The 12,232-nt window shown below is 43.5% G+C and overlaps 1 protein-coding gene across 1 annotated transcript in view; it reads right to left on the reverse strand.

Annotated features, from left to right (window-relative positions):
* The window catches only part of LOC122542181 (vesicular glutamate transporter 1), a 71,510-nt gene that overhangs the window by 14,256 nt on the left and 45,022 nt on the right, over window positions 1-12,232 (reverse strand). Inside the window, exons 4-6 of the mRNA XM_043679623.1 lie at window positions 11,950-12,064; window positions 4,799-4,886; window positions 1,615-1,701 (exon numbers count right to left, since the gene is read on the reverse strand). Coding sequence (XP_043535558.1) covers window positions 1,615-1,701; window positions 4,799-4,886; window positions 11,950-12,064 — 290 coding nt within the window. The remainder of the gene's footprint in view (window positions 1-1,614; window positions 1,702-4,798; window positions 4,887-11,949; window positions 12,065-12,232) is intronic.

Raw genomic sequence — 12,232 nt, forward strand, 5'->3', positions numbered from 1 at the left:
ACTGATCCCTGCGGTACTCCACTGGTCACTGCCTGCCATTCCGAAATGGAGTCGTTTATCACTACTCTTTGTTTCCTGTCAGCCAACTAACTTTCAATCCAAGTTAGTACTTTGCCCCCAATACCATGCGCCCTAATTTTGCTCACTAACCTCCTATGTGGGACTTTATCAAAAGCTTTCTGAAATTCCAGGTACACTACATCTACTGGATCTTCCGCGTCCATCTGCAGAGTTACATCCTCAAAAAATTCCAGAAGATTAGTCAAGCATGATTTCCCTTTCATAAATCCATGCTGACTCTGACCTATCCTGTTACTACTATCTAGATGTGTCGTAATTTCATCCTTTATAATAGACTCCAGCATCTTTCCCACCACTGAGGTCAGACTAACTGGTCTATAATTTCCTGCTTTCTCTCTCCCACCTTTCTTAAAAAGTGGTGCAACATTAGCAGGAACTGATCCCAAATCTATCGAACTCTGGAAAATAATCACCAACGCATCCACGATTTCTCGAGCCACCTCCTTCAGTACCCTGGGATGTAGACCATCAGGCCCCTGGGACTTATCAACCTTCAGACCTAACAGTCCCTCCAACACCAATTACTGGCAAATATAAATTCCCTTAAGTGCAGGTCCTTCAGCCACTGTTACCTCAGGGAGATTGCTTGTGTCTTCCCCAGTGAACACAGATCTGAAGTACCAATTCAATTCTTCTGCCATTTCTTAGTTCCCTGTAATATATTCCCCTGTTTCTGTCTTCAAGGGCCTAATTTTAGACTTAACCATTTTTTTGCCTTTCACAATCCTAAAAAAGCTTTTACTATCCTCCTTTATATTTCTGGCCAGTTTACCTTCGTACCTCATTTTTTCTCTGCGTATTTCCTTCTTAGTAATCCTCTGTTGTTCTTTAAAATCTCCCCAGTCCTCCGTTTTCCCACTTATCTTTGCTACGTTATACTTTTTCTCTTTTAACTTTATATTTTTCTTAAATTCCCTCGTCAGCCACAGCATCCCATGCCTCCTCCTAGGATCTTTCTTCCTTTTAGGAATGAACTGATCCTGCATCTTCTGCATTATACACAGAAATATCCACCATTGTTCCCCCACTGTCATCCCTGCTAAGGTATTGCACCATTGAACTTTGGCCAGCTCCTCCCTCATAGCTCCATAGTTCCCTTTATTCAACAGAAATAATGTCACTTCCGGGACCCGGGGTTCGATTCCACTCTCAGGCGACTGTCTGTGTGGAGTTTGCACATTCTCCCCGTGTCTGTGTGGGTTTCCTCTGGGTGTTCCGGTTTCCTTCCACAGTCCAGGGATGTACAGGTTAGGGTGGATTGGTCGTGCTAAATTGCCCATAGTGTCCAGGCATGTGCAGGTTAGTTGTATTATCCATGGAAAATGTAGGTTACAGTGATAGGGTGGGGGGAGGGGGTGGGATGCTCATTGGAGGGGTCATGTGGACTTGATGGGCCGAATGGTCTGTTTCCATACTTTAGGGATTTTATGATTCTATGACCATTATTGCATGCCACCTCCTTCTATGACTGTTACAGTTAACCCTTTCTCTAATGTACTTATTCTAATATACTCATGATAATACAATCCGTACCATAGACATAGAAGACTGAAGACCACCCTGAGTACTGGACAAGGATCCCTGCCAGAGGCATTGCTATCACTGCCCCTGCATAGGAACCTGCAAAAGAAAGAGTGCACATAACCAAAGTGCTACTGAGATGGGATATTCTTAAATAGTGGAACATGAGCAATGGGTGGAGGCCATTCAGCCCCTGAAACATTTTCCAACATTCAATTACATTTGGTTGAATCTTATCAGAAAGCGACTAAGTCTCAGTTTTGGTGAGAGTTCCTCATGCTATCTTCCCAAACACTCCTCCTTACCTGTGCACCATACTCTTATGCCTTCTTGCATTCTCCCTGGATGTTCAGATGGGCACCATCCAGGATTCCTGGTACCAGCACCATTCTTAGCGCCAACTGGATACCCCATCAATTACTGGCAGCCAGCAATTGCCCTCAGTAGTTCAATTTATTTGTCCCGGACATGTCAGGCAGAGGGTATTTGGCATTTTCCTTTGAGGGCAGGGAATTGTAGGTCCTGCTGGACAAGAAGTGGCATGTAGCCATTGCCCACAGAGTGTGTCCTGAGATGTTTGTGAGTGACGGAGGTCCAGAGAGGTGAGCTGGAGACACCCGGCACACACTCTGACTTTCATGTTGGTAATAGTTGTCATCTAGTTTCTATCTGGAGGGTGGGGGAGTGGGAAACTCCACATCAAGGAGTATGTAATAACGAGGATGTTAATGCATACGAATAGCTGTCTCACCACCCACGAGCAAGAATCTCATCTTATCGTTTAATATTTGGTGGGGAAAATAGGACTTTAAGCTCTTGACAGTGGGAAGCTCCTCATTGCTGATTTCACACCATTCTCCCAACGTTCCGGTCCATACCCCCATTGTTCAGGGTCTGGAAAGATTCCACTCATGATGTCTGATCTTTCCCTCACCTCCATTTGGCCAACTTTGCCAACATACCCATTGATGCTGAGATCCCACGAACATCTATCTCTCTCTCTGCCGGGTCACCAACTTTGGTCGAAGACCTGCCTGGAGGTTTTATTATCCCATCCACTCCCACCTACTGTCAACATCTCCTCTACCTAGTCCTGCCATTGATCACTCAAAGTGTTTATTGTCACCAAGATCCAGTTCAGTTGGATAAGGAAAATACGACGACCAGTCAAAGGTCACTGGGTTTATTTTACTCTTCTCCAATATTTATGCATTTAATAGATGAAGGAGTTCATGGAAATCAAAATTAATCTATCATCTAACTTAATGGCTTCTGAGTTTTGCCAGTTGTAAATGTGTCTTGGAGATTAAGGGCCAGATTATTCTTATGATGTTGAAAGAGGGACAAAAGACTCCAGACAGAACATCCCTGCTCATCCTCAAAATAGTGCCATGAGGAATCTTTTATGACCACCAGAGAGGGTGGATTGTTAAAATTCACAACTGGAATCACCAATCATACAGCCAGGTTACTGGAATGGTATGGGCAGTGGTTTTTGGTGGGGGGAGATTATTGCAGACTCAATGGGCCAAATGGCCTGTTTCTGCACTGCAATGACTCTTCAGTACACAAGATGTTCAGCAGAGAGTGAGAGCTCCAGGCAGACCTTCTGCCGATATTGGCAATTCTTTAGGATAGATGTTTGAGAGCACCACAAGTAAAAAAGTAGAAAACCACTTCAAGTGGCAGTGCAAATTGCGCAGCTTCAGATGAAAGATGGACCGGGAAAAATGGGGAAGGCTTCCCTATCACATGGGCTAGATGCTGTCCATACAAGCTACAGAGATCAACTTAAACACATCCAACCATCTATTTGTCTCCTGGTATCAGTGAACCACCCTCAACTGTCAAGGATTGTATACCTTCTATGTAAATTTAGCTACTTTATCATATCTAAGTTGATGCTTCTTAATAAAATTGAACAAATAACCTTGAAATTACTTACTAATAAACAAGAACCTATCTTTTATATTTTGTGTCCCCAAGTCTATATTCTAAATGGGAAATAATTACAGAAAGCTACAACACAACAGGACTTGGGGGTACAAAACACAGAAAGCTAGCACACAGGTGCAGCAGGTAATCAGGAAGGCTAGTGGGATGTTGGTTGCTACTTCAAGGGGGCGGGGGTGGAGTGGAAGAGGAGGGGATTCTTACTTCAACTATGCAAAGTGCTGGTGAGACCACATCTGGAATATTGAGAGCAGTTTTGGTCCCTTATTTAAGGAAAGATATAATTTTGTTGGAGACTGTTCAGTGAAAGTTTATTAGGAAGATCCTCAGTATGGAAGGATTGTCTTATGAGCAAAGGCTAACCAGGTTAGCTCTCTACTCACTGGAGTTTAGAAGAATGAGAGGTGATCTCATTGAAACATGTTGAATTCTTACAGGGCTTGACAGGGTAAATATTGAAAGGGTGTTTCCCCTCATGTGAGAGGCTAGAATAGCAAGCATGGTTTCAGAATACAGGAATGCCAATGACTGAGATGAGGAGGAATCTCTACCTCTTAGAGGGTTGTGAGTCTTTGGGACCCCTTGCCACAGTGAGCTGTGGGGGAGTAGAGTCCCTGTGTATATTTAAGGCTAAGATAGATAGATTCTTCATCAATAGGGGAATCAAGGATTACAGGGAAAGGTCAAGATATTGGACATGAGAAATGTCAGTTTTCTACTTTAAAGGACATTAGTGAATCAATAGTTTTTTCCTATGATTCTCAATGATTTCATTAGACTTTTAATTCCAGATTTTTATTGAATTATAAATTCCACCATTTGTCGTGGCAGGATTCAAACCAACCTGGGTCACCTGGAACATTAACTGGGTCTCTGGATTCACAGTTCAGCAGTAATTTCACTAGGCCGTCACCTGGCAGTGGACAAAGGTAAGGCCGGATTCTGCTAATGCCCATCTCTTAACAAGAGCAGAGATTGACCCAAAGGGTTAAAGGACGCAAGGGTACCATAGAGAGATTGGAATGCTTTCTTTCTCCACTATGAGCCAACTGTGTAAAGTCTACGTGACGGCATTAGAGTTTGGAACTGTGCACACGCTCAGTCCGGAATGAGTGCACATGCGTAGTTGCCCACAGTTGCCAGTGTCAGCACAAACACTGCCTTCATAAAACGCAGGTCAGGCCTCTGCCTGACCACCCCTATGAAACAGTCTATTGTTTAAAGGTCTAAAAGGATCGATTACCACAGAAGGAGGTAGTAGCAAGCCGGCTTCGCTCCAAGGGAGGTGCCCATTTGCTCCAAATTCCATGGCATGCCGGATATGTAACCCCCTGCAGGCAACAGAACACAAGAAAACATCATATTATTGGGTCTGCCCTTGCCAGAGACAATTAAAAGTGAATTCATTGTCTCACAGATGATCCTGCCACAGAAAGTGAGAGGCGAGGTCATTTTTTTAATTGATGATTGTCCAATATGTATGATATAATTTACATGTTCATCACCCATTTCCCTGGAGGGTCTGGTTTATAGAATCAAGGAAGCTTACAGCATAAGGAGGCCATTCAGCCCATCATGCACGTCCCTGTTCTTTGAAAGTCCTGTTCAGTGAGATTTATTTTATTTACTTGTGGGACACGGGCATCACTGGCTGGGACAACATTTATTGCCTGTTCTATCCCAATAGCTTTGCACTTTTTTCTCTTATTTGGTATTGATCTAAGTCTCTGTTGAAGGTGACTCTTGAATCTACCTGCATGATTGTTTTGAGCTATGTATTTCAAATCATAATAACTCACTGTGTTAAAGAAAAGATACCCCCTTTTTTTTCTTTGGCCAATTATCTGAAATCTGTGCCTTTTGGTCATTGACCAGCCTGGCATTGACAATAGCTTCCCTATTTACTTGATCAAATTCCCGGAGCTGCTCTTATTAAATCTCACCTGAAACCTGTGGCTACCAAGGTCAGGTCAGAGGCTAAGAAAATTGCAGTGAGTAACTCACCTCCTGACCCACCCCAAAACCTGTCCACTATCTACAAGCCACAAGTCAGGATTGCCATGGAATACTATTCATGTGACTGGACGTGTGCAATTCCAACAACACTCAAGCAGCTTGACACGATCCAGGACAAAGCAGCCTGCTTGATTGCCATCACATTCTCAAACATCCAGTCCTTCCTCCACCAACGCTCAGTAGCAGCAGTGGATACTATCTACAAGAAGCACTGCAAAGATTTGCCAAAGATCCTTCAACAGCACCTTCCAAACCCATGACTATTACCATGTAGAAGGATACGTGCAGCAGATACATGGTAACACCACCAAATTCTACCATCCTGACTTGGAAATATACCGCTGGGTCAAAATAGAGTCAGATAGTCAGAGAGATGTACAGCACGAAGCATACCTTTCGGTCCACCTTGTTCATGCCGACCAGATATTGTAACCCAATCTAGACCAATCTACCAGCAACCGGCCCATATCCCTCCAACACTTCCTATTCATATACCCATCCAAATTCCTTTTAAATAATGCAATTGTACTAACCTCCACCACTTCCATTGGCAGCTCATTCCATACACGTACCACCCTTTACATGAGAAAGTTACCCCTTAGGTCTCTTTTAAATTTTTCCCCTCTCACCCTTAACCTATGCCCTCTAGTTCTGGACTCCCCCACTCTAGAGAAAAGACTTTGTCTATTTATCTTATCCACGCCCCTCATAATTTTATAAACCTCTATAAGGTCACCCCTCAGCCTCCGACGCTCCAGGGAATACAGCCCCAGCCTATTCAGCCTCTCCCTACAGCTCAAATCTTCCAATCCTGGCACCATCATTGTAAATCTTTTCTGAACCCTTTCAAGTTTCATTACATCTTTCAGATAAGAAGGAGACCAGAATTGCACAGAGTGTTCAAAAGTGGCCCAACCAAACTCCTGTACAGCCGCAACATGACCTCCCAACTACTGTACTCAATAGTCTGACCAATAAAGGAAAGCATACCAAACGCCTTCTTCACTATCCTATCTACCTGCGACTCTACTTTCAAGAAGCTATGAACCTACACTCCAAGGTGACTTTGTTTAGCAACAGTCCCTCAGACCTTACCATTAAGTTCATAAGTCCTGCTAAGATTTGCTTTCCCAAAATGCAGCACCTCACATTTATCTAATTCAAACTCCATCTACCACTCCTCAGCCCATTGGTCCATCTGATCAAGATCCTATTGTAATCAGAGATATTCTTCTTCGCTGTCCACTACACTTCCAATTTTGGTGTCATCTGCAAATTTACTAACTATACCTCTTATGCTTACATCCAAATCATTTATATAAATGATGAAAAGTAGTGGACCCAGCACCGATCCTTGTGGCACTCCACTGGTCACAGGCCTCCAGTCTGAAAAACAACCCTGCACCACCACCCTTTGTCTTCTACCTTTGAGCCAGTTCTGTATCCAAATGGCTAGTTCTCCCTGTATTCCATGAGATCTAACCTTGCTAATCAGTCTCCCATGGGGAACCTTGTCGAATGCCTTGCTGAAGTTCATATAGATCACGTCTACCAATCTGCCCTCATCAATCTTCTTTATTACTTCTTCAAAAAACTTAATCAAGTTTGTGAGACATGATTTCCCATGCACGAAGCCATGTTGACTATCCCCAATCAGTCCTTGCTTTTCCAAATACATGTACATCCTGTCCCTCAGGATTCCCTCCAACAACTTACCCACCACCGACGTCAGGCTCGCTGGTCTATAGTTCCCTGGCTTGTCCTTACTACCATTCATAAATAGTAGCACCCTCCAGTCTTCCAGCACCTAACCTGTGACTATCCATGATACAAATATCTCAGCAAGGGGCCCAGCAATCATTTCCCTAGCTTCCCACAGAGTTCTCAGGTACACCTGATCAGATCCTGGGGATTTATCTACTTTATGCATTTCAAGACATCCAGCATTTCCTCCTCTGTAATCTGGACATTTTGCAAGATGTTACCATCTATTTCCTTACGTTCTATATCCTCCATGTCCCTTTCCACAGTAAATACTGATGCAAAATACTTGTTAGAATCTCCCCCATTTCTTGCAGCTCCACACAAAGGCCGTCTTTCTGATCTTTGAGGGGCCCTATTCTCTTCCTAGATACTCTTTTGTCCTTAATATATTTGTAAAAACCCTTTGGATTCTCCTTAACTCTTTGTCAAAGCTATCTCATGTCCCTTTTTGCCGTCCTGATTTCCCTCTTCAGTATACTCCTACTGCCTTTATACTTTTCTAAGGATTCACTCGATCTATCCTGTATATACCTGACACATGCTTCCAGCTTTTTCTTAACAAAACCCTCAATTTCTTTAGTCATCCAACATTCCCAACACCTACCAGCCTTCCCTTTCACCCTAACAGGAATGTACTGTCTCTGGATTCTTGTTATCTCATTTCTGAAGGCTTCCCATTTTCCAGCCATCCCTTTACCTGCCAACATCTGCCTCCAATCAGCTTTCGAAAGTTCTTGCCTAATGCCGTCAAAATTGGCCTTTCTCCAATTTAGAACTTCAACTTTTAGATCTGGTCCATCCTTTCCATCACTATTCTAAAAATAATAGAATTATGGTCACTGGCCCCAAAGTGCTTCCCCACTGACACCTCAGTCATCTGCCCTGCCTTATTTCCCAAGAGTAGGTCAAGTTTTGCACCTTCTGTAGTAGGTACATCCACATACTGAATCAGAAAATTTTCTTGTATACACTTAACAAATTCCTCTCCATCTAAACCCTACCATGACCACCCTATTATTCTTACAGATAACTGAAATCTCCTGACAAATTTGTTTCTCAATTTCCCTCTGACTATTAGGGGGTCTATAATACAATCCCAATAAGGTGATCATTCATTTCTTATTTCTCAGTTCCGCTCAAATACCTCCCCTGGATGTATTTCCGGGAATATCCTCCCTCAGCACAGCTGTAATGCTATCCCTTATCAAAAATGCCACTCCCCCTCCTCTCTTATCTCCCTTTCTATCCTTCCTGTAGCATTTGTATCCTGGAACATTAAGCTGCCAGTCCTGCCCATCCCTGAGCCATGTTTCTGTAATTGCTATGATACACCTGTCCCATATTCCTAACCATGCCCTGAGTTCATCTGCCTTCCCTGTTAGGCCTCTTGCATTTAAATAAATGCAGTTTAATTTATCAGCCCCATCTCGTTCTCTGCTTTGTCCCTGCCTGCTCCTTCTTTTCTCAACTGTACCGGTCTCAGATTGATCTCTTTCCTCATGATTTCCCTGGATCCTACCACACACCGCGCCCCTTCCTAGTTTAAATCCTCCTGAGCAACTCTGGCAAATCTCCCTGCCAGTACATTCAGTCCCCTTCCAATTCAGGTGCAATCCATCCTTCTTGTACAGGTCATTTCTAGTCCAGAAGAGATTCTGATTCCAATGATCCAAAAATGTGGACCCTTCTCCCATACACCAGTTCCTCAGCCACGCGTTCATCTGCTTTATCCTCCTGGTCTTGCCCTCACTAGCTCGTAGTACCGGGAGTAATCCAAATATTATTACCCTCGAGGACCTCCTTTTTAAATTTCTGCCTTACTCTGTATATTCTTCCTTCAGAATCTCATATTTTTCCCTTCCTATGTCGTTGGTTCCAATGTGTACAATCCCGGAATTCTCTCCCTCATGGCATTGTGGGGTCTACTTACACTACACGGACTGCAGTGGGTCAAGAAGGCAGCTCATCACCACCTTCTCAAGGGGCAACCAGGGGTAAATATTAAATGCTGACCACATGAGGTACGCCCATGTGCCACGATTGAATTTAAAAATTTCAAAGGGGCGTATTCCAGTCCCTCTTGTCTTTTTACATGGCTCAAAATCTCTCATCCCTGATGCCATTCTGGAATATCCCATCTGCACCCTGTCCAATGTCTTGCATAAGCATGAGGCTCATGTCCCTGATGAGGAATGAGGCATACCTATCAATTTCCTCATCCAGTGACTGTTCTTTCTGTTGCAGTGTGGACAGTAGATGCTGGCAGTCTATTTAATTCTTGAAGCCATCACAGGCCTGACCTTGCTCTCTCAGGCAGGAATCATCTCATAGCGTTGACCAAGGAAGGGAACCCTGACTGAGATTTCGGCTGCTTGTCACTCAACTCCGCTCAAATCGGAGATGAAATGCAAAATCAATATGTTTGTCTGAGTACATAAAACAAATTAATGATACAGAATAGGTCCATCCTAGCGTGTATACTCCCCTTGAGCTTCCTCCCACTCTATTGCCTTCATTTCATCCTGCCAGCCTAACCTCTTATTCCTTTCTTTATCATGAGATGGTGGTATAATGGTAATGTCTGATCGTGGGTTCAAATCCCACCTTGGCAACCAGTAGAATGTGAATTCAACTCATGAATATAAAGCTCATCTTTGTGATGGTGACAGTGACAGCACTGGTTGTGAAAATGCACCTGGTTCGCTAATGCCCTGTGGGGTAGGAAATTTGCCATCCTTATCTGGTTTGGCCTATGTTCCAGTCTATGCCCACAATGATGTCCTTCACTCTTAAGTGCCCTCTGCCACTCGTAAGAGCAGACATTGGCCATTCAGCCCACCACATGGCAGATCTGAGTGTCCTCAACTCCATTTTCCTGCTTTTGCTCCATAACCCTTGATTTCCTTTTAAAATTCCGTCTATCTCAGCTTTGAATATACTCAATGACCCAAACTCAACAGCCTTCTGTGGAAAGAATCCCACAGATTTATTGTCCTCTGACAGAATAAATTCCTTCTCGAGTGATTAGTCAGCTACTTGATTTTGATTGGTGCAGACCCAATGGGCCAAGAGCCTTTTTCTGTGATGGAGACCCCTATGTTTCTATCTCATAAATGGACAACACCCTATTCTGAGATTATACCCTCTGGGTCCTGGACTCTCCCACAAAGGAAAGCACCCTTTCTGCATTTGCCTTGTCAGGTCGCCTTAAAGTTTTGTATGTTTCAATAAGGTTGCCTCTCATTCTTCTAGATTCCAGGCCCAAACTTCTCAACCTCTCCTCAAAAACAGTCCTCAGTTCCAACCAAATTGGAATGGGTGACAAATACTGGTCTTGTGAACAGCGCCTTGATCCCATGAAAGAATTAAATGAGTGTCTATCCAACTTTCCCTTAAATACATCTTCACTGCTCACCTCACCTACTGCAGCAAGCTCCACACTCTCACCACTCAGTTACTCCTGAATTTTTTGCAAAACAACTATAGAACTGCAGATGCTAGAAATCAGAATCAAAAACAGAAATTGATGGAAAAACTGGGAGAATCCGTAGAGATAATAGGTTTCACTCCATATGCAGGGTTTTTCCAACAATTTTTGTTTGCTCCTGAATTTTTTAATGGGTACGTTTAGATTAGATTCTCAACAGTGTGGAAACAGGCCCTTCGGCCCAACAAGTCCACACTGACACTCCAAACAGTAACCCACCCAGACCCATTTCCCTCTGACCAATGCACCTAACACTATAGGCAATTTAGCATGGCCAATTCACCTGACCTGCACATCCTTTGGACTGTGGGAGGAAACTGGAGCACCCAGAGGAAACCCACGCAGACACGAGGAGATTATGCAAATTCCACACATACAGTCACCCGAGGCTAGAATTGAACCTGGGTCCCTGGCGCTGTGAGGCAGCAGTGCTAACCACAGAGCCACCCTAGTAGGTGATTTTATGATTTGAGTTTTCAATTTGATTTGATTTATTATTGTCACATGTACCTAAGTACAGTGAAAAGTTTTGTTTTGTGTGCAATATAGGCAGATAATACCATTCAAAGTGCATTGGAATAATAGAACAGAGTGAGAAATATAATGTTATGGCTGCAGAGAAGGTACACAGAGAGTGAGGCCAATATTAAATTTGAAATTTGAGGGGTCCATTCAGAAGTCTAATAATACCGGGGAAGAAGCTTTTCTTGAATCTGCTGGTATGTGTCTTTAAGTTTTTGTATTTTCTGCCCAATGGATTGGAAGAGATTATAATTGGGGTGGGAGGGGTCTTTGATGATGTTGGCTGCCTTCCCGATGCAGTGGGAAGTGTAGATGGAGTCAATGGATGGAGGGTTGGCTTGCGGGGCTGTGTTCACCACTCTCTGTAGTTTCTTAGGGCCCATAATTTGAGGCAACCTCAGAAACTGAAGCATCCCCTCCTGGTTATTTATCAATTTCAAGTTCTCTGTTCTCAAATACAGACTAATCCTGTACCAATGGTTGTGGAGCTTCTAGAAATGGAGCTGGAGGCTCATTCAGAAAAGTGAGGTTGATAGAGAGAGGTGAGATTCAGAGAAGTGAATGGTTTCTCTCGTGCTTTATCAAGGATCATTTAGTCCACTCACCTCGACCAGTCCTTGGAGAATCCTGATTAATATGACGCAGCTGAAATGGATTCTGGCTGCTGAGGGTATCAACATGTTCAGGGAAGATGTTGCCACGATCGCCCAGCCAAACACTCTGTCAAGAAAAAGAAAGAAAAGTTGATTCAGACCAACTTTAAGAAAAAAAGTTGGTCCTCCTCAGAAGACATTCCTGATGCAGTGACCAAGAAAACGTGTGCAAAACAGCTTCAGCCAATAAATGCAGAAAGGATATTACACTGAGTGCAAGAGCCAGAATGTGATG

Source organism: Chiloscyllium plagiosum, chromosome 39, assembly GCF_004010195.1.
Source record: "Chiloscyllium plagiosum isolate BGI_BamShark_2017 chromosome 39, ASM401019v2, whole genome shotgun sequence".
Classification (NCBI taxonomy): Eukaryota; Metazoa; Chordata; class Chondrichthyes; order Orectolobiformes; family Hemiscylliidae; genus Chiloscyllium; species Chiloscyllium plagiosum.